This window comes from Hoplias malabaricus, chromosome 1, assembly GCF_029633855.1.
Source record: "Hoplias malabaricus isolate fHopMal1 chromosome 1, fHopMal1.hap1, whole genome shotgun sequence".
NCBI classification, from domain to species: Eukaryota; Metazoa; Chordata; class Actinopteri; order Characiformes; family Erythrinidae; genus Hoplias; species Hoplias malabaricus.
The window spans coordinates 12,791,040-12,818,701 of record NC_089800.1 but is presented as its reverse complement, the minus strand read 5'-3'; the positions used below and the strand labels follow the sequence as shown (position 1 = coordinate 12,818,701).

General features: G+C 39.1%; 1 protein-coding gene across 1 annotated transcript in view; it reads right to left on the bottom strand.

Moving 5' to 3' along the window:
* acad11 (acyl-CoA dehydrogenase family, member 11) overlaps positions 1–27,021 on the bottom strand; it is a 63,906-nt gene extending 36,885 nt beyond the window's left edge. The window contains exons 1-13 of the mRNA XM_066678065.1: positions 26,895–27,021; positions 26,669–26,768; positions 24,003–24,128; positions 23,223–23,384; positions 21,357–21,521; positions 20,572–20,713; positions 19,871–19,992; positions 19,324–19,430; positions 18,244–18,358; positions 16,979–17,056; positions 15,647–15,785; positions 13,552–13,659; positions 11,374–11,472 (exon numbers count right to left, since the gene is read on the bottom strand). Coding sequence (XP_066534162.1) covers positions 11,374–11,472; positions 13,552–13,659; positions 15,647–15,785; positions 16,979–17,056; positions 18,244–18,358; positions 19,324–19,430; positions 19,871–19,992; positions 20,572–20,713; positions 21,357–21,521; positions 23,223–23,384; positions 24,003–24,128; positions 26,669–26,768; positions 26,895–27,019 — 1,588 coding nt within the window. The 5' untranslated portion in view covers positions 27,020–27,021. The remainder of the gene's footprint in view (positions 1–11,373; positions 11,473–13,551; positions 13,660–15,646; positions 15,786–16,978; positions 17,057–18,243; positions 18,359–19,323; positions 19,431–19,870; positions 19,993–20,571; positions 20,714–21,356; positions 21,522–23,222; positions 23,385–24,002; positions 24,129–26,668; positions 26,769–26,894) is intronic.
* Between the last annotated feature and the right edge of the window lie 641 nt (positions 27,022–27,662).

Below are 27,662 nucleotides of genomic sequence, written 5' to 3'. Positions count from 1 at the left end.
CTTAATTTCACATTATAAAATATGGATTAACCAAAACTAGGTATTGAATGATAACCACACATAATACTGGACACCAGTTTTGGGAACAAGAGTTAAACTGGATCAGAAAAACAAACAAATATCACAATAAAAACAAATGAAATTAATAGGGTACATTTTTTATGTAAATGTGGTCATTTCTATAATAACTCTTTCCAAATCTCTCCCTAAGGCAGCCCAGTATTATTTGAGATTAAAAGTTCATTGTGTAAAATCAAGTTTGTAAGACTTTTGCACACAGTACTGTACAAACACACAATCACACATAAACATGCATATTATAACACCCACTGATCAACATACAATCACAAATCACCAATCATCCTGACAGTCTACAGCAGGGGTTCAAAGACCATGCTGCTACATGTCCATGTTTATCCACAGTCACAGATTAGCTCAGCACATCCATTAGTGTAATGCTAACGGAATCCCTCCTAGAAAACCAGATAAAACAGACTCAGTAACAGTCTGTCATCTCACTAGCTGGGAATGCAATGAAAGGAAAAAAAAAAAAAAACAATAAGGGCAGCAGTTCAACTCACATTAACTGAATTACCCTTATTTCCTTGTGCAAGCTTGACATGTTCACTTGATCTAACCACTATAACACAAAATCACCCTTGACTAATGGCCCACAGTTGAATCCCCTGTGTCTAATAAATGAAACCACTTTAATGCACTCAAGAGCAATGGTCCTCAACACTGCTCCTGCAGGAAATACTACAGAGGTTAATTGCAACACTCCTGGCTCAAATGGTCTTGCATATAGTAAGATATTGTGGCCAACAAAATTTCTGCTGATATTTATCTAAAAAAAAAAAAAAAAACCTTAAAAAATGAATTGACAAAGAACTAAAGGGGACTAGTTTAATCTAATAATAATGTTCACTTTCACCGTATTCAGATTATAAAAGAACAAATATAATGCTACACTTTGACCTTACACGATTACAACAATACCTGCTGCATGTTCGCAGCAGAGTGCAATATCCCACAGAAAAATTCTGATCATTGCAAAAGAATCATCATCTTTCAATAGAAACACAGGAGGTTTACTCTTCATGCCCTGCACTTTCCAAACTACAATGAGAGGATGGAATCAAGATGAGGTCAGAGCTACATGATATATGGCTGAGACAGTCACACTGGCCCTTTTTCAAAGTAGTGTAAAAACAAGCACAAAACAATCTTTGACACACCACTGACCTAAAGCACACCCTTCTTCATGCAGTTGTATTAGTGCTAAGCCAAATGAGACTTCTGAGCCAAAGGCTGTGCTCATAAGTTGAGTTTAGGGTCAAGGATTAAGGGCACTGTTCCCCTGCCGACCACATTTTATTTTTGTTTCTTTTGTTGTTGCTTTTTGGTCAGTATCAGTTCATTAAATAAAAACAAGTTATAACAACACAATACAAATAAAAACGAACAAAAATATGTTTAAACAAAACACAGAGTGTAGATGTAAAACATGTGAAGACATGTGAACAGATTATGGATATGTTCTATGCTTTTATTGTTTTATTTTTATATTATTATTATTATTGCTTGTATAAATGGTTGAGGTTGATATTCTTGAATATGTATTCTTGCTTATTAATCTTTGATGAAAAGGGGACATGATATTAATAGATAAACACACCCTCACACACAAAAAAAAACCCACACACAGATCTAATCTCAATGCATACTACCTGAGGGTCAGAAACAAAATATGAACACATTCAAACTGTGCTGCTCACAAGTAAGGCTGCTATAATAGCGATACAGCGTTAAAATATCACAATATTTCAGGGTATTTTTGGGACAACAATATTCTTGAAACAATAAATCATTTATAAATATTTGGTTATTTTTTTAAAAAACAGTAACTTTAAGATTCTGATTTTGTATGAAGTAATGTAACAAATAAAACTACCACAAATCTAAAAAGCAGAAAATTTTGTGCATACATATAAACAGCAGATGTAAAGAATTAGAACAATTATTAAACATAGAGCTTCACTATAAATAATAAAACAAATACAAAATAGATGCTATGATTGGCAATGGTTGCTCTGCCCCCTACAGAGCAGAGCTAAAAGGAGGGGCCGAGTAATAACAGCCACTAAAACTGAAGTAAAAATCATATAGAGTAACCCCGCTTTATTGTTGCTTCTAAGCTACTGCCCAGATCTCACACACAAAAATAATGCACCCATACACTGCCTTCTACCCACCACAGAGGGTCATACTGCTAGTTAACCTGGGACATATTCCTGTTCTTTTACATCTAACCCACTCATACTTGAACTTCTTCCACCCAAAATCAATTTAGAAACGTCAATCCCAAGTAAGCACTTCTCAGATCTAACAAAAGTGTACATCACTACATGAGAACACACAGAGGACATCACTAACTCTAATAAGACACAGAAAGCATCGACAAATCCCATTCCATTCGACCGCTTTCAGAAACGAAGATCACTGCTGGCGTGGATGTAGATGACAGGCCTTGAGGAGCCATCCAGACTAAAGAAAGACAGAAGAAGATGTGAAGAAAATTCATTCCAGAAAGGGAAAGCGAGGGGTCGTAGAGAGAATCCCCTGATACATATCAGACACTATCTACTCACCAGCATCAGCGACCACCCGTAAACAACAGGGTGCGTGACATCTGTTAAGCTGGATTTGATTTCAAATCTTATGTCCACGGGGATCAGACGTGGGATTTATGAGATAACAAAATGTGATCCTGAGGTTTTGTGCAGTAAACAACTCTGAAGGTTTTAATTCTGCTAGACTCATGGGAATGTGAGCACTAACGAGGAACCTAAATCATCTACAAGAGCTTCATGATAGGCATGTCGTGAAATTTTATTTGCATAACACACTGAGGACCAGATGCAAGAGCAGGCACAGGTAGAGCATTGCCTTGATGAACCCATAATATGCATCCAAAACTTTAGCTTTGTATTTAGCGCTGAACTACATGTGGACCCAAGTCCAGTAAGTTAGGTTCAGGATTTAAATGCTTCAATGAAATTACAGAGCAATTAACAAGCTCAAGATAAAACAGAATATGAAGAAGAAAGAAGTAAGAAAGAAGAGGAAGGAACACCTTTATTGATCCCCTTAGGGAAATTACTTCAATCATTGATTGTGAACAAACACACACACACACTTGTGAGCAATTCTTCACACACACAACCGGAGCAGGGGGCTGCCAACTACCTCTGCGCCCACTGAGCAGGGGGGGGGGGGGTTAGGTGCCTTGCTCAAGGGCAATTCAGCCATGAATTAATTATCCCTTGCCGGTCCCAGGAATTGAACTGGTGACCTCCGGCCTCAAGCTCGATTCTCTAACCTCAAGGCCATGGCTACCCCCACAGTGACAGCTCACTGATGAAAAAAATAGCTGTGTTAACAATGCTCAATGTCAGGTGATGGCTGGAGCTGTGGAGCAGGGGATCTTTGTAGTGTGTGTTCTTTTTTACCCAAACCTATCACCAAACATCACACAAAATCAAGACCCTGTCCACATGGATATGGATATTTTTAAGGTTTTTGTCTGCATTTTGCCTCCCATCCACACAAAAATGATTTTTTTTATGTCAGTGAAAATGTGGGTTTTATAAAACATTCTCCAAAGTGGAAATATTTGAAAATGCCTTAGTCAGTGTTCTTGTGTGGATGAGGGAAAAACGCTGATGTCACACAGTGCACCTCCTCATACCCTATATAGGGAATAACATATGTCATAAATCTACAATGTACACATGCAGATAGCATAGATTTCAGATTCCCACATATGAATAAATATAAATAATTTTGTATTAGAAATATATAATGCATTATTAAGGACTAGATTCAATAATTTTATTACTTGCATTGTGCACTACATAGAGTGTATGAAGTGATTTTGAATTAAACCTCTGTTCCTCTCATACTTTGTGGTGTTTTGATGTCCCTATTAAAGAAGTACTGTGACTCTCCACTGAACTGGCATGATAATATCTATCTATCTATCTTTACACTTATATAGCACCTTTCTAGACACGCTTTACAATCCACACTGCTCAGAACGCTCAATCCACACACACATTGGCGAGCAGCGGCAGCCAAACGTGCACAGCATACTCTTGACCAGGATTGACCATCCACCTGGAGGACTGCATCGTGCACTAGGATTTCATCCAGGATAGAGTGCCAATCCATAGCTGGGCACACACACACACACACACACATTTACTCACACAAACAGACATTCATTCACATACACACCAGGGCATTTTTATTAGAGAAGCCAATTCACCTACCCTCCATGTTTTTTTTGGACTGTTGGAGGAAACCGAAGCCCCCGGAGTAAATCAACGCAGGCATGGGGAGAAAATGTTTTCTGTTATATTTAAAAAAATTTCTAGATATTTTCAAAAACATAGGGAGGAAAATCTCTGTTTCTGTAAATGGGGCCTAATGCTCTTGTTACTGAAAGAACAGTAGAGATTGCTACTCCCTCATGAATCAACAACATGACTCCAAACTGATAAACTTGAAGCACAACTCTGTGTCCTCATGCAAATATCATTCAAAAAAACAATCTTTAAACATTTTGCAAATCTCTGAACACAAATGACATCATCTGGCATATTTGGGTCACCTAGAAACACTGGCCTTCAAAACGCACCACCCTGAATAGCAATTAGTCTCACTCATGTTGCACCTGTGCAGACTCAATTGGCAGAACTTTTCAGTCATTTGTCAAAGTAAACCAAAAGGCCTTAAGTGACTTTTGCAGGTGTTAGGAAAGAAAATGGAGCAGCAAGAAAACGTGAGAATATGTAGAGGCAAATATGGAGGCTGACAAAGGTGAAGAGTAAAATGAAGTCGATTAAATATTTCAAATAAACTACATGCAACTTTGTTGGACCATTTAATCTATCGTGGCCTAAACATGAATGAAGTGAGAGAGCAAAGTGCAAAAACAGTCCAGTAGTTTTACAGTACTCACCACAGTAATTAAAATATAGTGTATCTTTATGGTTTCTGTGGACATCTATAGTGCTCATGGAAATGTACCCTATGGCTTAACAATTTGTCTTAGATGTAGGTAGCTACACAGTAAAAATGTATTCTAAAATCCATGTATATACTTGAACAGACAGATGGCCGAAGCAAGGAATGCACAGAGCAGCAAGAGAAAACATTGTCAACATGTTTTTGGAAAATAATGCCATGACCCTTTGGAAATCAGAGAAAGTCTTGGAAGAAAATGTCCATTTTACAAGCACTGACCAGGTCAGCATGTCCACAATCAACTGAGCCTTGAGTCAACACCAGCTGAGAATGAAACAGGTATATCGCATTCCATCTTCACTGATGAGGCAGGGTTCAACCTGCAGGAGACCAGGAGACAGGGGAGGAACAGCCAGGGCAAAAGTGCACTTGGGAATGACCCTGGGCAATGTGGCAGAAATGTTACTATCAGTCAGCATGGGGTCATACATCACAATGTGCAACCACAACTAAAAGAAAATACTCTCATCCTCCCACAGGAAAAGGAACCACAGCAGCCCACCCACGTTGCCGTTTGGGATAATGTTAGGATAAAGTTTCCACTGGGCAGCTTGACCATGGATCATTACAGGATCATGTAGTGCTATACCATCCACAATATTCCTCAATTCTAAATCTGACAGAGAATTTCATTTCAGCACAGTGGTGGAAAGGAAACACACATAGACCCCATGAGCATGTGGCACTACTCCAGGCACTGGAAGAGTACAAAGAGTATTTTCCCTTGCTGCTTCGCCAGGGAGCATATTGCAGCCAATATGGATAAGGCCCTCTGGTCCGATCAGGATCTGAGTGGGAATGCAAAGTGATCTGCTTCATTGCATGTTGCTTTTTTCAGTTCAGATGTACATGTATTTTAAAAAAGAAATTACGATATACAATTCTCACTGTAAATGCAATTTTGGGACAATAAACCCTACACTTCAAAAGGAAAGTTCTCCATACAACTATGTATTTAAATATGTAACATGGCCTCACGAAGCCAAAACATACAGGAACACATTCAGTGTTTTGAATTTTGAATCAGATTTTCTTTGATGCTCTGTAAGAGATAAGGAAATGAAAGCTGTGTTTATTGTTTTGGTGGAAGGAATCAGTTCTGGGAAGATAGCACATGGTTTTGAATATTGAGTTTCAATTTGCAAGAGATTTGTGGAATTTAGATAAAACAGTTGGAAATGTGTGTAAACATTTGGGAGCAACTGTAATACCTTTGATGTCACACAAAAATGTTAATGAGCATTTCTCAAGATCAAAAATTTCATCTCTGATTTCAAACTAATACAAGTGATTTTTGACACTGCATGATGTAGAGTTTTTACATTTGATGCAATTAAATGTTTTTAGTACATTATGGAAAATGGGCAAGAAAACGGTTGATAGGAAAGGTCAGTTGTTGGATTGTTTCTTGTTAAGAACTGCCATTACATTTTTAATTTCAACACTGTTCTACAGTAGAACTGTCCCATCATTCAAATAACATCAAAAGACTTGTAAAAAAAATAACTCCTCAAATACTTTTTTAAAAAACAAAAGTTACGTATAAATCTGCCATTTCCCAGTACCATTTTCTCCTGAAAAGTAAGCACTAGTGGTAAGGGCCTGAATGTGTCCCAAAGGTTTGTACATAGATATCAGGGTTTCATGCCAAAAATAGACAAGGGGTCTTTGGTCTTCCTTTTGCATAAAAAAACAGGCTGGAGGCCTCAAACCACAAAGCAGAAGGATCCAAAGTGAATAGCCAGGAACAAAGATGAGGAGAAAACTTCCGTAACATCTACAAATATCACAGAAAAAAAGAGCAGAGCGTTGCCATTGGCAAGGGCATATTAAATACATCAGGATGATGTTATCAATCCCTGTAGTGATTACTGAGACAATGTTCCACAACAAGCAAAGCCACTATATGGTCCAGCTGCTACAAAACATGTCCCACACATCGGCGTAATTCAGATGAATCAACTGTTAAAAAATGAGTTGTCTTGTTTTCCAGACTATGCATGAAGTCAAACTGAAAACAAAAGTGAAAAGAGATGGAGGAGGAAGACGACAGTTAAAAGAAAATAAGAAAAGGGCAGTATGAAGGTTACTCATCGCTCAAAGCAGATGAAACTAGGAATGAGGACTTCACAAGAAATCATAACACAATGAAAAAGAAAGCCTGTCCCCAGTCTGTCTTGCAGAGGAAGAAATGAGAAAGAGAAAAATACAACACATTGCCACATATTCACTGCCCACTTTAATTAGTACAACGGCTTTGTAGGTACAACCACTCCTCACGTCAGTACACTTCCAAGTGAAATTGTTGCCAGCCTGCAAGTGGATTATCATCATTCTCGTGGGTTACAAATGAGATTCTGTGTTAATTCAAACAGTGAATAAATACGTACAGACACATACAGACTTCAGCCACCTACATGCTAGGTTCGTTTCTTAGTTGTTTTGCTGTGAGAACAATTCTCCACAATTGTCCATGTTGTCTTTAAGTCTGGCAGTTTTATCGGCCAAATACTGCCTTAAACTATTTTTAAACCTGGAGTACAGGGTCACTGTGAAGTTGGCTTCTTATTCAGCAGCTCCTTATTCAAATGTTCCATTCTAGATTTAATGGTGAAGCATTTGCAAAGTTTCCCTATTTAAGGAAGTCTGAGATGTGTAATAAATGGTTGTTGGAACTGTTGTTCCATTGAAGCTGCAATGAAAAACTGAAATTAGAAGCTGAGGAGTAAGGAGCCATCTCCAGCTTTTCACTCAACAAAATGAAAACTAACAGATTACTAAAACAGGGAGTCCACTCGTACTGCCAGCCTTTTACATAATTTTTGTAGAGAGGGAGTACACACTTGATACGAAAAACAGCCCTGTCTTAAATGAAGTAAGTTTCAGCAACAAGAAGGCACATATAATCATATAGTGTAGCTGTAATTCTTATAACAAAGCTTGGGCCTTAATTCCCAACAAAATTTACAAGGACTTAAAGGAACACTATGCAGTATTTATACCTTAAAATTGCAGGTCACTGATACTGGGCTCGGCAGTGCAGAAACTGCCCTATGTAACTTTTTGGAGCAGAGTTGGAAACTACACCCACCTCCCCCACAAATGTAGAGGAAGCCCAGGAGCAAAAATAATAAATCTTTCCTAGTGTTATTTTAAGGTAACACTGAAAGGGTTAGAGATTGGCCTGCTTTACATTTTCATATATATATATGAATATATATTAAAGACTGGCCTTTATTATACATAAATATTTATACTTGCTAAATCCCTTTAATGCCTTCATCAAAACAACCTCAGAACGTTCACCAGAGAAAGCTTGTGTTTGGGCAGGATGAAGATGATCTCCATCGACAATAAACAACCTTATGGCTGGTTAGAGGGCTCATCTGCACATTGTACTCCTTTTGTGATAACAGCCCTGCAAAGGCCAATATCATGTTAACAACAACAAGTGATGTGCACAGCCCTAATGAGCAACGAGTGAGTAAACACACAGATGCGATATTTCCCAAGTCCCATTATACTGTGGGAGAAGAGATGTCACAGAGTTTCTCCTCTCTCCTTGTGGCTCCACATCCTCAGCCCATTCCGAAAAAGCAACTTTAGGCATGGGATCTGTTTCGGCTTTGCCACCCGTCGTGAGCCGCTTTGTATCTCCTCTAGTGAAGGGCCTGTGTTTATTGTCTACAGATTGTGCAGTGCTGGTTTGGGTAAACAATTTAAAGAGCTTTGTTTTAAAGTCATTCAAGACATCATTGGGATACTGTCAAACAGAATGCTTTATGGGGTTATTCACCCTGATGATATATATATCTTTAGCATTAAAGGGAAACAAATTGGTAAAACCAGATGATTCTTAGATTAGATGATTTGTAGCTTTGCTATGTGCAAGTTCAGTACACTGCTTGTTTAAGGTGTAATACACTGGGGATTAATTTGGCTTGATCATTTTATAAACTTTTTAACAGTACATTTTATAGTACTGTTAAACTGATTTTTGTATTGTACTAGCAGTTTGGTCTATTACTATACTATTGGAGCACTGAAACACTTTTTGTGGCCTCACAAAAAGTTAATTATGGGCTGTTTCCAGCTTGATTTGCAATAGGAACTGGCCTCTGATATCTATGAGGCCACTATTCTATTGTATCTCTCCCTCCAGGACAAACTGATTGAGTAGTTTGACCAAAATAGCCTGTTTTTTTTTTCATTTACGTTTAAATGCTTTAATTAAAGAGCTCATTTTAAAGCTTAGTAGATTTTTAAGTAAAAAGACTAGCTGTCACTACTGAATTCAGAATGATCTGTATCTAAAAGTAATAACTGCTGTTTAGTTTCATCTGCATTAAAATGTTTCTGTTTACTCGGTTTGTTATAACTGGGAAGCCATCTGCACCACAAAGGAGTAGAAAGACAAATATGAAGCTATTGTATATATGTGAGTGTGTGTTGCATTTCCTTGTTAGGACCAGATGTTCCCAAAGAGGGACAGAGGAACGGGGGTTGGGGGGGGGCATGAAAAAAGTAAAATTCCCGAAAGTCAGGATATTTTCAAGGACTTACCACAAACATTACTCCTTTACTTAAAACCAATCATTTCTATAACACCTTATATTTTGGTTTGGTATAATTACTGGAGTTATATCTCTGGTCAGGGTTGGGCATGCCGTTTTGACTGTCCTCGGATTAAGGGGGTTCATTTGAAAACAGGGCTGGAAGAAGTACAAAGAAGCTATTGGATAATCTTAGTTACACATAATATATTAAATCCCCCTCGTCTGGGCCTGCTCAACTCCAAAGCTGGGCATGAACTGACTGCACTCAATGATGGTATGCCTTTACAAGTAATGTTTGTCCTTTTCTGTATTCAGTATTTGCTATATTTGGTATCTGACCAGGTACAAATGTCAGATTGGCAAAAAAATTCCCATTAAACATGATATGACATCCTCAGAATGAATAGTCAACAACTCAATGTTTTTCACACAAAGTTGTTAAAAACAAAAACGAAACTCCAGTCACATTCCTTTGCTTTAGAGGATCAACAGCCACACACGGCCATGGAGGAGATAATCTTACTTGCGATTATACAGCACTAAGTCTCAGGAATTATTCAAAAATACACTCAGAGACATTTTCGTATCTCAAAACAGTCAATGAGGAAATAAACCCACTGAAGTTGACGTGTCACTCCAATTTCTAAGTAATTATAACAGCAGTGGCACCATGCCTCCAAAAGTGGTGAGAATCTGGAATCGTGTCCCAGTGGCTTGTGTACTTTGAAAACGTTACTTAGATGAAAAGTGAATTCATTTTGAAATGTACTTTCTAGGTCCATATCTAAAACACAGGCAACACTCAAAAGACACTGGTGGTTTTGGAGATTAAATGAAATGGCTGTATTTGTTTTGAAGACATGACGACCCCTGGTTCCTATCACCATCACTAGAAGAGATCTGAGTCTCTACGATGAACCATTTTACACCAAACCCCTCTGCGTGACATGTCTGTTTACTCAGTGACTGAATTCCATATCCATTCAAGTCATTCAGACAAATAATTCAGATTTCAACCTGTAAACAAATTCCTAGCAGCAGGAAGACATGCTCCAGACCAAATTTAGCAAATATGAAGTGTACAGCCTTTCATAGAATGGACATTAGTGTGAGCAGCTGCAGTCCTCCTACTGAAGCTGTAGCTATGTAGTTTTACAAATGCATGTCCAATGTCCCGCACCAAACTGAAATCAAGATTTTAACTGGTTATGCCTTTGAGTCAGACTATCTGCAGGTTCGCTCCTACAACTCATACCATGTAACATATGGCCAAAAGAAGACATTTGCTCATCGTAAATTTCCTCTGAAATGAAAGATATTAATAGGTAGGTGCCTCCATTTGCTGCAGTAACAACATCTACGCTTCTGGTACTAGACAGGATGACTTGAAGGAATTCGGGTATGAAAGCACTTGTGAGGTATTGTACTGATGTTGGAGGACTAGCTTTGGATCACAAACCACTTGAACTCACTTGATCCCAAAGATATTAAATGGTGCTCATGACAGAAGAATGCTGTTCCACTGCCCTACAGCCCCATGGTAGAGGGTAATTTTAATCCTCTAACCAAAGCTTAGCCAAAGCAATAGGCAAGCATGTTTTCCTTTGGCATGAAGTAAGTATACTTTTCAAAAATATTTAACATATTCAAGCGCTCAAAACCTACAAAATGTGCCCCTTGTTCCAATAATCTGATTAACGATACAAACATGAATATAAACACTCACCACTACTCCACCACTTCTTGCCGTTGATGACGTAGTGGTCTTTGTCCTTCTGTAGCGTGCACTCCATGTTGGTGGCATCACTGGAGGCAACATCTGGCTCTGAAGGAGAAAGAGAACAGGGCACATGGAGTGATGACAAGGGGAATGACAGAGAAACAACAGACAAGCTACTGGATAGTTGTTTATAATCATATGCTCATGCTCACACAAAATACAGAAACGCTAATCAAAATCAACCTACAAGCAGTGTTGTTTTTTTTAAATGTATATATTTTTTAATAATCCTGGTAATAATTACTCACACACACACACACATACACAAAGGAACAACATCTTACATTAATGCAACAGAGCTCTGGAAGAATTAGACACAATCTTTATATATCTGTATATATCCAATGATAGAAAACTTGATGTATTTTCATTAACCATACACAGACACACACACACACACACGTCACCACCTGGCAGGCAGCAGAATGGGGAGGAAATGACTCATTCTCTTTCCCTTTGCCTCTCCCATCAGCTGCTCTCTTCTGTTCATTTGTTCAGCATCAGTCTCCCCACACACATTGTCTCCTAAACAGAAATCCACCCCTTACTCATGGGGCACAGTCAGAGAAAAGGACAGAGGGTGGAGTGTTTGTTTATGGGTGGGTATTAGGAACTTCTAACCAACCTTTCTAGGAATCAAATGTGGTGGAAAAACACATCTACATTTTTAAATGTAATATTTAGTGGATATGATCCTATGACAAATAATGCATCTTTAACAAAGCCACAAGAATCTTCATCTGAAATCGGGTACTGATATTGGACATTTTGTAGTGGATACTCCAGCACCTGGAATGTGCTCCAACACTCCAGAAAAGCGTCTTCTCCATAACTCAATACTGAAGGGCTTTACAATCCTCTAGCCAATGTCTTACTTTTGGCACGGGGAACAGAACTCTTGTGCAACTGATACAAAGTATCCCATTTTATTTTAGACTGTTTAAGCTGTGCACACAGAACTATTGTCAGTATTGTGTACTTTAAATTTGCTGAATCCTTTAGTTAAAATGTTTCTTCAGGAGACGAATTTACAGAATTTAAATATGAACTTTCACCATCAGGGGAAAAAAAGAGATATATTTAAAAGAAAATTCTGCCCAAAAGCCTCATCAGCCCAAAGTAATATCTGACTCTTCAACACCGTGTGTCCTCCATTTACCTCTATAGCTAATAGCTACTTTAAACAAATGAAGGAATTAGGTTAAACAAGGAACTCTAAAATATTTATTTGAAATCACATTTGTGTTTGTAGAGGAGGTTTATAAAGACCAGAAGCACTAAAATCATGACTACACTTAGTGCATATCTAACCCCCTACAGAGGTAAGTTCCAACCTTAATCCAAAACATCTGCCTCCAAAATCCAGATGCTTCTGTTGACCTGATTAGGTGGATCAGATGTGCTGGAAGAGGGCTAGACCTCAAACAGGCGCATGTGTTATTGACATAATATGTAGACAAAGAATGCTTTGTGAACAAGCACCAAGAGTCATCAAATAGATTTGATCTGGGGACAAATTCTTACAGTGTAAATACTCTGAGCCAGATCCCAGCTTAGTTAATATTTGGAGCTTAAATGTTTTAAAGCATTTGCTGGAAATAATTATCAGCCACTGAGATAAAAAAAAAACAACAACAAACAAAACCTGAGCTTGAACTTAAATAAAAAATGTCAAATTTATTGTGCAGCCACTCAGCAACTTAGTATTTTAGGTCTGTGTTAATGTGGTATTTTAGTGTTGGCCTTTCATAACAACTCACAAATCCCTACATAAACTAAATCTTTAATTATATCTTTAATTAAAAAAAATAAATAAATAAAAAAAACTATTCCATTAAAAAAATGTAGCCTTATGAACAGACACCTATAATGATGTACTACCAAATATCCTTTTCTATAATTGATTTTATTGCTAGAATTCCAACTTGTCTCTCAGTTGAGATAAAAAAAACAATATAATCCAAAGAACGTAAAATAAATTATAATATGAAAAATTATTTCAAACATTTTCTTCTGTAAAGTTAAGAACTTCTCAGTTAAGAACAGTATACACATCATGCTGTACTGCACTACCCACAGTATCAAGGCCATGTATGTCTGAGAATTTGAATGCTTGTGCATTACCTGTCATACAGAAGCAGGATCGTATCTCAGCACTCAGTAAAGGCTCCAGCCACTTCTTCTTCTGTTCTTCGGATCCATATAAATGCAACACCTCCATATTCCCTGAGTCTGCAGCACAGTTGCCATAGCAACACCACTGTCAGTCAAACATTCACTGAGCACAGCACCCAAACCTACTGCTCCATGTAAACACTATTAAAAACAACCTAGCATCAGCTATTATCATACAAAAGCATTATACAACAGATCTGAAGAACTATATATCATCAATTCATTCATTATCAGTAACCGCTTATCCAGTTCAGGGTCGCGGTGGGTCCAGAGCCTACCTGGAATCATTGGGCGCAAGGCGGGAATGCACCCTGGAGGGGGCGCCAGTCCTTCACAGGGCAACACACACACACAGACACACCCCTACGGACACTTTTGAGCCGCCAATCCACCTACCAACGTGTGTTTTTGGACTGTGGGAGGAAACCGGAGCACCCAGAGGAAACCCACGCAAACCCACGCAGACACAGGGAGAACACACCACACTCCTCACAGACAGTCACCCGGAGTGGGAATCAAACCCACAACCTCCAGGTCCCTGGAGCTGTGTGACTGCGACACTACCTGCTGCACCACCGCGCTGCCCTTTACCATCAATTGTACTAGTTAATCTTTTGATAAGTGTTTGGCTTGGGTTTAACAGTATTCACAAAACTGAATACAAAGAATTAGATCATGGGGATCCCATTTTCAATACAGACAGCTGCCTTTCCTCAGTACCATAAAATTGAAAGAAATTGAAAATGATGGGTTCCAGCATGCTACTGATTGGTTCCAGTTGCTTCTGCTTTTAATTTTTGGTACAGATCGGCAGTAAAATGTTCTGAGCACCACCAGAGTTTAGAAAGATGTTTATTATGATACTACTTATCATTCACTCTTTTAAAAGTTTAAAATGTGTTGTTTTTTTTTACTTTAAGACATAACCATTGTTGACACCGATGTTTAATTACCTCAGCTAAGTTTATTAAATCCCCACGTAAGTCATGGCCCACTGACTGGGATGCTCTGCAGCAGTCACAAATGAGTATAAGGTCAGCGTTCACAATGTCAAGAGTAGGCTTGTGGGGTTATAAACTTCATACAGTTATGCCACAAGATGAAACTATAAGAAGTCATCCCTGTGCAATTATATTTCTGCACTACAGTGGAAACATCAGTTTGAATAAAAATAACATGGATCCTATGGATTATAATCAAACACAGTCTCCATCCATCCATTATCTGTAACCGCTTATCCAATTTAGGGTCGCGGGGGGTCCAGAGCCTACCTGGAATCATCGGGCGCAAGGCGGGAATACACCCTGGAGGGGACGCCAGTCCTTCACAGGGCAACACAGACACACACACACTCACACCTACGGACACTTTCGAGTCGCCAATCCACCTGCAACGTGTGTTTTTGGACTGTGGGAGGAAACCGGAGCACCCGGAGGAAACCCACGCAGACACGGGGAGAACACACCAACAACTCACAGATAGTCACCCGGAGCGGGAATCGAACCCACAACCTCCAGGTTCCTGGAGCTGTGTGACACTACCTGGTGCGCCACCGTGCCGCCCTCAAACACAGTCTCTTTATACTAAATTGTCTAAACTGGCCTTTGTGCTCCATTGTGAACAAGAATATTTCCGCCTGAAGTTGTCCAAAACAATAATCTTGAATGACAATGAAAAGTTAATAACATTATGAATAAAACCGGCAAACTATTTTTCAGTTTTGTTTATAATCTGTTGGGTCCCTGTTATGAGTCTTGGTTCCACCCGAGGAGAGAGTTTTCCCTTGCCACTGTTGGCTTTGGCTTGCTCACATGGGGTTATTTATTTAAATATTGTTTTAATTCTCAATAACTTTAAAGCTGCTGTGTGCCACCGACAGGTTGCAAAAAGTACTATACAAATACTTGACCTTAAGTTCTTACAGTCAATGTCTTTATTAGGATCAGAGATTTTGCTTTGTTTTGAAAACACATAATATTTCTAATACTGGAAATATAACTCGTAAGTTGGATTTATTTCCATTCAAGTGTTTGTAGTCACAGACCTGGAGCTTGACAGTTGAAGACCTCTGGAGCAAAGGCACATCGTCCAGTTTCCTCAGCAATGTAGGAGTAGTCAACCTGAGACAGTCCACTGACCGCAGGCAAGAACAGATTCCACAGTCCTGCAGCACGAGCTTTTGCCTTCACAAAGACACAGAATCTTACTATACACTGAGGAGTCAGTGAACGGGTGACAGTTTCATAGGCACACATGTCTCACTGATTTGTGTATAGGGTTAAGGTGCCAACTAAACACACAGCCACATACACACCATGCCAAAACACACTGTGTGGTCTAAGAACATTATTTCAAAGCCTGCATTGATTCTTTTAACTGTTTGCGCTACAAAGTAATCCCACATTTCTTTGGGATTAGACCTGGTGAGCCTGTCTCTCCTCTCAGGCATCATATAGCCTTGGGCGTCCATGCACATGTCAATGGTTGTCCTTCTTTGGTAGGATCTACTAACCACTGCATACCAGGAATACTGCACAAGTCCTGTTGTTTGGTTGAAGATCAGACCAAACCATCATGACCATCTTTGTGCTTTGTCAAATTTTCCAGATCTGTATGCTTTTTTCATGCTTTCAACATCAACTTCAAAAACAGACTGTATACTTGCTGGAGTCACAGGGTGCAAGGCATGAACACACCCTGGAGGGGGCTCTAGTCCTTCACAGGGTGACACACTCACACATTCACACCTATGGACTCTTTTTGAGTCACCTATCCACCTACCAACTTGTGTTTTTGGATCGTGGGAGGAAACCCACGAAGACACAGGAAGAACAAACCAAACTCCTCACAGACAGTCAGTGTGACAGTGACACTACCTGTTGCACCCCCATGCCGCCCAGGTGAACTTTATGGTTCAACAGTTACACGCTGTAGTCAGTCTCTTGCTCTGCATACCTGGTTAGCCCCCTTTCACCTTGTTCTTCACTAGTCAACACACCCTAGGACCAACACAGAGCAAGACCTAGAATCTGACCAACTGCAGCAACAGATGAGCTACTGACTCTGATTTTACATCTACAAATTGGACAATGTAGTTATAGTTAATGATGCTGTGTCTGATCCACTCGTACCAGCACACTTTAGCACCGCACCACCACGTCACTGCTGCACTGAGAAAGATCCCCCAGGCTAATCATACCTGATCTGTGGTAGTCATATGGAAAACAACATGCTCCTGTATAGGCACTGGAGCTGATAAAATGGACAATGAGTGTAGAAACAAGGAGGTCATAATAATGTGACTGACCCATATACACACACACACACACACACTTTGTGGCTGTATTAACAGAAATGTGTCTGTGTGCGCATTTACCTTTAACTGTTCCAGCACAGGAGGTGTCTGCCATCTCTGAGGGCCATCAGGGTGTTTAGCATAATACTCCTTTATTTGCTGAAACAAAGAGAGCACATTCTTTGTGACTGAGCCGTAAGGCCTCTAGACTGCAGCATTCTGGAAACAGCCATAGCCAAAGCCCTTCCTGAATGGATAGTAATTCAGGAAGCCAAAGTATACTGTGCCAGGGGCAAAGGAAAATGAAGGCAGTTCAAACATCCGAATGAATAAAAAAACAAATTTGGTACAGTGCCTGGTGAGATTCAGTTGTCCAGAATGTGCACAGACTGAATGAAATGGAATTTGACAAAACAGCACTACTTACACAACTTAATAATGTAGTTAATTAACCAAGACATGTTAAGTGCCTGAAGCTTGCTTACTTTAGTTTTGCACAAATCTAGCTATCATATAAACCACTAAATTATAAACAGTATAATTACACTGAATAGAATTACAAAAGACAAATACAAGTTGGGTCTTTTACATCTAACATATCAAAATAATATTAAACATATTTAAACATTTTTCTTTTGTTTTTTTATACAGATAAACATCAAGGGCTACAAGGATAATGTAGCTGACAGAAAAGTTACTTCCACTAATTAGCACCATGGTATTTATTAAAGGCATTAGTCCACAAGCTCCAGTGAAGAACTGAACAATCTGGACAGTCCACCTCCATCTTGGTTAAACAACTGCATTTATTTCAGGGAGAACTTTGGTCAAACTACCACTTTATTCTTATTTAACTGAAGGCAAACATGGAATTAATAATGTTGTAAAAAATGAGTCTGAATGTTTGCATTTTCTACATTGTATTTTCCTAACCAGGCTGGTCTTTTAAACCATTTTTATTATTTATGGAGGTTAAAACAACAATACACGCAGTGTGTGTATGCTGATTTTGTGTTGAATGAAGTGGCGTTCTGTGCAGTGTTGATTGCAAAGCATCTTTTGGTGCCTAGAATGGGGCTTTATATGTGTAACTAAACCTTAAATTAAATGAATACATTAATAAACAATTAAATAAATAAAGAGAGATAAGAATTCACTTTTACAGCACTTTCCTAAAATCAAGGTGGAGTGGAGAGGAATGGGGGTTGGTTGGCACTGATATGAATTCGCAACACTGTAGGTCCTGTCTTTCTCTCTATGTGATGCAAGTTTAACAGCAATGCTTCAGTAACGATTGCAATACTTTCAGCATGTCAAGTTGCTATGGAGATGCCCCGTGGACTAACCTGTTGAGCGGGCAGGATGTGGTCTCTCATGAACTCTTTTACCTGCTGGAGCACAACATGACCTTGAGGTGACTGAAGAAACAACCTGTCTGGAACTGAAAGGGCCAATGAAGAGCTGCATAAAAAAAACACATACATAGGAGTTTTTTAGGATGCATTTCCATATCAGGAATGCTTTATGAACATGACTAAGGGAGTGATAATTAAAGGAATATGATTATGAGTGCCTTGTGCATAGCATTGTATTTGTTCCTATAAATTCTCCTACCACTAAATTGGTTGTCTACAAAATGGAAAAAGCATGTTGCATAGGGTGACCAGACGTCCTCTTTTACCCGAATATGTACTCTTTTTTAGAGTTAAAAAAAAATGTCCGGGCGGAATTTCACAAACGTCCGGGATGTTGTTTTTCTAGAGCTTACATAGAACTTCGAGAAGCGTTTAATTCACGAACTAGTCCCACCCTCCCCTACTCCGATTGGTTCGCTTGAGTGAGAAAGGGGTGTGGTTAAGTAGCCTAAAATCTTCTGATTGGACGGTCTGACTGTAGAGCTACCGTTATTGGTCGATAACCTTCTCTGTAAACATTTAATTGGTCAGTCTGCACGTCTGTAGTCCTTGTTTACGTCAGGCAAAGCTCATGTACCTACCCTCATCTGGAGCAGCTATGCCGAAACGTAAATCTAAGTTCTCGGATGAATTAAAAAAGAAATTCCCATGTTTTGTGTAGCAAATAAAGGTGTATGCTAAGCATACAACGGCAGCGAGGGGCGAGAGCTCATCACCCCCCGAGACGTGTCCTCTTTTTCACCATCTCAGATCTGATCACCCTAATGTTGCATGATTAAAAAGGAAACAAAGATAGACAAAATGCCTTTCTATCTTGAAATATATTTGGGCTGCAGGTATATTATCTCTCTGCTGGAAGATATTTCACAATGCATGATTACTCCTCGGAGCTGGAAAATTTTAAACCCAAAGTGAGCATTGTCCAATAACGATGACTGAACAGATCTAACATAGAGACACTTTGCTTTGTGAAATATCCTCCGTGTGTAAGATAAAACCTTTGAGTGTGACCTTGTAGCGATTTTTAAAGCCAGCTGGGCTAAAGGCTCAACAATCTCTCCATACTGAGCAGCATCCGGAGCACTGGCGTTCCCCAGCAAAAACCTAGCATAGATCCCCTACAAAAACAAACAGAGAGCAGAGAGACTGAGCAGAAGTGCATTTCAGAAAACTTAAACACTGATTTTCAGAAGAAGTGCTAAATGCCTCATTTGTGACAAAGATCTGGGCATTTTTTAAAGATGTCTTGGAAAACGCATCCCTAAACAATTCTGATTTGCAGCATCCTTTTCCAAATACAGGTTTACGGAAAAGGGATGCACCAAGAAATATACTGGCAGAGATGCCAATCATGTGTGGTTTTTTATGTTTTCTGTGTGTGTAAGTTTGTGTGTGTGTGTGTGTGTGTGTGTGTGCTCACGCATGCTTGTGCATGCATCTGTGTGTGTGTTTTTGTGCCTTCATTGGATTTTATCAGACAGAAACCAGAGCAGCTGTTAATAGAGATAATATGCCCTGAGCATAATCAGTGCCAACCCATAGGATCTGGAGTGATTACCTGTGCAATGCAGGCCATTTTAAACATGGCAAGGGCAATAAAGAAATTCTGATGAGGAAGAGAAGGCGGGATCCCACGGCAGTGACAGTAGATAGAGATCAAGTCTTCCGGAGGAGGGATGCCTGCAGAAACATGCACAAATAGGAATTGTATACGGCACTAAAACAGACACCTGAACCAGGGTCTGAAGCGTGGACGCACCAAAATGTAGGCCACTTTTGTACAAATCTGAAAAAATAATTAACAAGATTTGCAATTACTCACAACAGACATAAATCATTTTAGTGGGAATAAAAATCAGAAAAATCATTGAAACTGCTGTTTTAGCTAATGGAATTCACTTTAGTTAATCAGAAGTTTGCTGTTATAGAGGACGGTGTGTTGGATATAAAATCATAATAATGAAAAATAGTATTTTTAACTAATAATGTCCTAATTTTTCAAAATTTCCTTTCATATTTACTCTTTTTATTAAACTGTCAACATTTTTGTTCTATAGAACAGACTGAACTTTCCAATTAAAAAATTTCCAATTTTTTCCTCATTACATTATTTTTCAGAATTCATTCAAAAGCGTCACAAATCTGAAACATCAGTGTAAATTTCTACTAGTTTATGAGCAAATAATACACTAAATATATAATGAAACTTTAAAAGATAGATTTAAACAGGTTAAATAAACAGAACTATAAAGGAGTTACCCTCTATCCCTGTGAGTCCCCCCAGAGTGCTGATGACTCCAAAATGGGAGGGGCAGTGGTGGGGCATGAGAAAATAAGCCAAGTCCGCAAATGGCTGACCTGTTGTAGAGAGTTCCCAATCCAGTACAGCTAGTACTCGTGCCTGCGCAAACAACACACATACTAAAAACAACTAAAAAAATAATAACCACAACAACAACAATAAATAGAGCATAACATTGAAACAGTGTGTTGAGGGAACATGAATCGAACACGAACGCACTGTAACTGTAGCTAATGAATCAAAACCAGACACTGGTGCAGAGGTTTAAGGGGCATTCTGATTGAAACTGAAACCTGCTGGAATAAGCCTTTCACCTAGTCTTTCAACATAAAAATCTGCAGGAGTCACAGTGATGCTGCTGTAAGAACCAAGTGCACGTTTGGAATAAATAAAGCAACAGCTACTTTTACTCTTTGATTTAGATCAACTGCTTCAAACTTCTGGACAGGCATCGTATCCAAATTTAAATAGATATATTACACATTTTTAAATAAACAGGAAGACCAGAAAAGTCTATAAAACAAAGAATAATATTACACACAGCACCATATTTTGGACTTGTTCAACTTTGAATTTAAGAACTTTACATGATCTGAATCACATCCTCATAGATCCTTATAACTATACTTCTCCATAGAATACTCTCTGTATTGAAACAAGCAAACATCACAATCATGTTACTAAAAGGCAAATAATAGATTATAACTTGTCCACATACAGCAGTTTCATCACTGTGTACTACCTCTGTTGGGTGGAATATCAAGTTGTCAATTCGAAAATCACCATGAACAAGAGCCACTTCATTATCGTTTAACGGCAGGTTGTTGCTCAACCAATCAGAAAGCTCATCCATTGCTGGAATGCGTCGGTGAGCCGAGGCTCTGTACTGCTTTGTCCAGGTGGACACCTAAATAAAAGGACAAAAAATATATTTAAATTCTTATTTTTATTTTAGAATTATTCTGAATAAAAAGTGCTATTCAAACAAGAACCAGGGGCCAAGCCACATGCATCAGAATGGTTTTAAAGGCTAAGCACCACTTAATGAACCTCAATGAATATTTTACATTATTTTAGTTACTGACATATATAAGTATGAATTAAAATGAAAATAGAAGCTTAATTTGCTTTAAAACTGACAATTTTATTAAATTGACGGAAAAACCCGAGCTCGCTACGGAAATTCTTGAACGCAACCGTGACGTCACTGGTGGACAACAGCTGAACAACGCCGCGGTAAAACACCGTTATGACTGACTTGGAATGCGAATTTTCTAGTGCTGATTCTTCAGATTCCGATGATATTCCGACACTATAAACCTCCGTAATGCAACTAGCATCCGAAGCCTAGTATAATCTGAGCCACCGAGTTTAGCAAGTCAAGCTAACGTTAACTAACACCGACTAAAACAGGCGGAGTAAGTGTCCTTACCCTGTTTACCTCCATGTTACAGAGGCTCTTGAACACCTTTCGTTGGTGTCCTTACATGCCCATATTTTTGGAAAAGCGCCAGTGAAATGAGCTACAGATAACGGAGTGAGCGGATGGTCCTTTCCAAAGTGCCCGTTTAAAGTTGACAAATTTAGTTCATTTTCTGGATATTTTTGGATCTTTGGGCCATTTGTGCACAGATGTCCCACTGTACATTGAATTATTGCAGCCAAAAACAACACACCTTTTCGTCATTTTGCATTAAATTAAGTGCAGCTTCTAGAGTTGTTGTCCACCATCTACGTCACATGCAAGACGCCTATTAGAGTTTCCGAACACCGTTGGGGGGGCGCCAACGGTCTTTTAAACCTTATTCCTTAAATTAGTAAGAAATAACATGTTTTCTGACTATCAATAAACACAAGTTAGGAACTCAAATTATACTGTATTTATTTGTTTGACACTTTCATATAGCTGGTGCTTAGCCTTTAAAAAACTTACAATGTTTGTGTACATCAGTACTGCTAACTTTATCTAAATTCTCAGCTTCTGACACCTGAGGTCAAATTCCTCTGAATGATTTACATCAAACAGTCTAAGATTTAAGATAAAATATGACATAGTGTTGTTTTAAAAACAGGATTTCTCAGTAAAGTTGAATAACTTAAGCCTTGACATCATTTATCTGGCTAATTAAAAATAATTAATATAAATATATATTTCTCTGAAATCCCCACTAATTTGTAATATCACATTTGTCCCTTAGGGCCATGTGATCTTGTCCGTGAACAAAAACCATTGAATAACCTTCTGCTGGATTCCAGGCGCATGGTTAGGGTTTTAACAATTACCCACTAACCCTTCTAATCCATGCTCCTACAATCAGGAGAAAAATCTGGAAGTTGAAAGCCCAAACATCTGCTAGTCAGACTGTTTTCCTTGCAAGATTATTTGTATTGCGTGTAACGTTTTTGCCACACACAAAACACATCTTTATACTTAACTGGAGTTTCTAAGGAACAAGCACATTCAGTCAAGCACATCATCACATCCCATGTCTGAGCTCACAAAGCCCAGGATTGGAATTTCACACTCTGTTTGTCTGACAGCTTGTAAAAGCTGAGGCTTGACTCAGTTCCTGAAAGATTTTTTACACTAAATAAACCGTCTGCGCACTTGTCTCTTGGAGTAGCCCGCTCCTCTACCGTATCCCAGGAGGCCGAGCGTGGAGATGTTGACAGAATGAAGCCTGGCTAACGTCTCAACTGCAGCCACATACAAAGCACTTCGCTCTGATGCACTCAGGCCTGGAAACTTTGGGTCCCGGAATATACGCCCCTGTTTTAAACAAACACAAACACACACACCCAAACTGTGATTTTCTATTTTGTTTTGAAAAACAGTGTGGTTTTTATAAATCTACTGAGAAACATATGCAGAGCCAATCAGACAACATGCATTAAAGGAACACGGCAAGATACTGCGTTTTTTTGTTGTTGTTGTTGTTGTTGTTTTTGTTTTTTGTTTTTTGCTCCTGGGGCTTTCCATAGTGTAATTAAATTTTTTCAAACGCTCTACTGAAATCAGTTGGGTTGTTGGTTTCCTACCCTCCTCCGCAAGATACACAGTGCAGTTTCTGCTGTGCTGAGCCCAGAACAGCAATGACAGAGGCTCTATTCTCCCTATTACAGGTCAGTGAAGCTATAGTTTTAGGGGCATAATATTACATAGTGTTCTATTAATCTTTATAATGATGATTTACATACAGAAAAATCAGAAAAAAAACACATTTTTATATGTACAGAAACGTGTACTCCAGAACAAGTGTTAGGACCCACTCTGTGTGAGGAAAAATGTGTAAAGCATAAGGTCTACAGGCACTACACTGAGAAGTACTGTTGTAACATGTCTGCTATTAAACTTCAGGATAATAATCTTAGGGCCTACAGCTCTGACCTTTACATGCTCCATGATGTAGAACTCAGTGCCAATGACATCTGTGTCTGAGCAATAGAGCAGAGGCTGAGGAACAGGGAAACCTGAAGAGTGTAGGGCCTTCTGTACAGTATATTCTCTATTCACCTGTTAACACAAACACACACACACAAATAAACAGTATTATGATGCACCGATTTTGTATTTGCCTATTTATTAGACCTATATACCATATTATATATCAGTAATCTACACTGAATGTTCACTGTATTAGGAACACTTACCTTGTATCTACACACATTGTCCATTTTATTAGCTCCACTGACCATACAGGAGCACTTTGTAGGTCTACAATTACAGACTGTAGTCCACCTGTTTCTCTGCATACTTTCTTATCCCCATTTCACCCTGCTCTTTAAATGGTCAGGACCCTCCACAGGACCAGCACAGAGCAGGTATGATTTGGGTGCTGGATCATTCTCTGCGCTGCAGTGAAACTGGCGTGGTGGTCCGTTGTTATTGTTTGTTGTGCTGGTGCGAGTGGATCAGACACAGCAGTGCTGCTGGAGTTTTTAAAGCCTTCAGGGTCATTGTGGGACTGAGAATAGTCCACCAAACAAACACATCCATCCAACAGTGCCCTGTGGGCAGCATCCTGTGATTAACAACACAAATGTGCAGCAATATATGAGCTACTGTCTCTGATTTTACATCTACAAGGTTGACCAACAACACAGCAAATTATCCAGTGTTAAATCAACACTATTAGTGTTAACTTAATTATTACACTAATAGTGTTGATTTAACATGGGTGAATTTGCTGTGAAGGCAGGTGTGTCAAACAGAGTGGACAGGTAGTGTTTAAAAACTCTGGCAGCATTGCTGTGTCTGATCCACTCATATTAGCATAATACACACACACCACCACAACGTCGGTGTCACTGCAGCACTGGGAATGATCCGAGACCTAAATCATACCTGCTCTGTGGTGGTCTTGACATTAAAGAAAAGGGTGAAATGGTGATAAGAAAGTATGCAGATAAACAGGTGGAATACAGTCTGTAACTGTAGAACTACAAAGAGCTCCTGTGTGATCAGTGGAGCCGATAAAATGGACAGTGTGTGTAGCTGCAAGGTAGGTGTTCCTAATCCAGTGAGCATTCAGGGTAGAGTCCACTGCTAATCATGTTGGTGTTCCTAGATATTACACAGAATGTTGCAAGGAACAAACATCACCCAGATGATAGAGGTCATAGGACAATGTCTAGACTAGTTCAAACATGGTTACTGAAAAACCCTTTTTACAAAGTAATTTTCAGAAAAGTAACCAACCTAAAGGCAACTGCGGAAGACCAAGATTCACTTCTATAAGCGAAGAAACCAAGGCGCCTGAAGCTATAATGGAAACAGGCCCACGTCTAATGATGAAATACATCACCCAGTCTGGATCCACCTAACCTGCCTTGTGTTAACGATTCAGACGGGTGACGATGGAGTAATAAGTTGTGGAATGCTTCCATGGCACGCATTGGGTTCTTAACACCAGCTGAGCTACAGTTGAAGGCCAGAGATTATCTCAGCGTTGTAGTCCAGGTGCACGCCACAATCTATTCACTTTCTAACAGTCACTTACACCATAAAAATGCATTTTGTCACAAAGCATATAATATACATCTCAGAATAGATCCATGTTCACTGTAATTCAACATTCTCCACTTTCATTAGATTCGAATCCAATCTTCTGATAAAGGGGGATGTAAAGCATAAACATGTGACTGCAGATTCACCCAATGACGTGATGTGATTATATCAGCATGAAAACTGCAGGCTAAAAGGACCCCACCTTATAATAAAATTGAGATCATAATAAAGTGGTTCGTCAGTAAGCACCTATTTACCCTTTTGTTATTTAATTCTGAATGAAATCAGCCATCCAGAATACATGAATATTGTATTATTATAATACTATTACATTATTATAGGTCAAAGCAGAAACACAACAGAACATTACAGAGAAGCATCAACAACTAGTGGAGAAAAATATTAATGTGTCTGCATATTGTCTCTGTCCAAAACATCTCTGCAGACTGTAATTTACTACATCACTTGAACACAGCAGCTATCTTTCATATTGTGAGGATGAATGGACCAATAGAAACGCTCCAAAGGTACTTTGAGTAAAAATGTTTTTACACTGAATTCCTCTGAATGTTAAAAAATTGTTCTTCTTTCCCTTTAAGGTTACTATGTAAGAGATAAATTCATTCTTTGGACAGTAATGACATACTGAATAAATGTGAATGTGTCAATTCTAGGTCACTTTTAATAATTTAGGAGATTCTTTTCTTCGAAATTATTTCTAAATGATTTTGATGAGCAGTGATGAGTGTTTGGGGGTTTGACCGTTGACCGGTGACCGGATGGGGGCGGGGCATGTCGTTTATAATGGGTTATAATAGTAAACGTTGTCTTAGACGACGGCGCCCTCTAGTGGCACTTCAACATACTAGTGTTTGACAACTGTGCAGCTGTGTACCAAAGTCCAAACACTAGCCTGTCACACAGAGCACATAATGGGGTTTAGTCCGAGCTGCTCAAGGCTTAACTCCGTACCACAACCTTAAATCTTTAAACGAAAAAAAAACAACATTAACGTTAACTAAATGACAACAGTGAAAGCAGTTAACCTTGTGTGCTCCGGGCAGTAAAGGGCCAGGGGGTTGCTTCCTGAGCACATAACTCGTATCACCAGTGTGGAGGAAAAAGGTGGGATTGGACTGTCCAGCACTACAAAAACAGTGAGGCAAAAAACAGATTTAGGTTAAAGTTTAAAGTCGGGAATGCGTGTAATAATTTAATAACTTTTTCAATGAGAAGGCGACAGAGCTCATGCATATTCATGAGTCTCATTACCTGTACTGGCGCACGGAGAGGGCAGAGTCTTGTGAAACACTACGGAGTCTGTTTGTCAGATATTGTTGTAATTTCTGAACGTTAAAAGCATGCTGCTGTCGAACTGGAGTGGTCTCTTCCTCCATAGCTGCGACCACAATGAAGAAATGAACTTTCCTGCAGGAGTTCTACGACTACGCGGAAATATTTCAAATTAAAAGTCCCACTCGGATCTGTAGTCCGTCTGTTGCTCTGTATATTCGGTTATCCCCTGTGATCAGGACCAACTTCCAGAACAAGAGCAGGTATTATTTGGGTAATGTGTTTCGCTAGTAGCAGGGGATCAAACACAGCAATGTGTTGGGAGGTGTGACACTGTTGGGGGCTCACCATATGGCAGAGGAGAGTCTGCAGGCATGAGATTCCCTGCCTCTCACAACACGGCATACATGGGAAAGATTGGTTTTTAGTAGTGTGTCAGTAACTGTGTTCATCTAGGTACATGCTACAGTATGAGGCCCTACACTCTGTAATTATAGAGATCATTTTTACAACAATTACAATATTATTTCCACTGGTAGCTGGGATGGGGCTGAAACTAATGTTGGTTAACATTATTATATGCATTTATTGTATTTGGATTAAAGAAACACTAGAAATTTTTTTTTTTTTTTTTTTTTTTTTTTTTTTGCTTCATGGGACTTCCCTATTATACTTCTGTGTTGAACCTACGCCTTATACAGCACTGTACTGAAATCTATGTGGAGGGGCTCAGAGTAACAATGACAG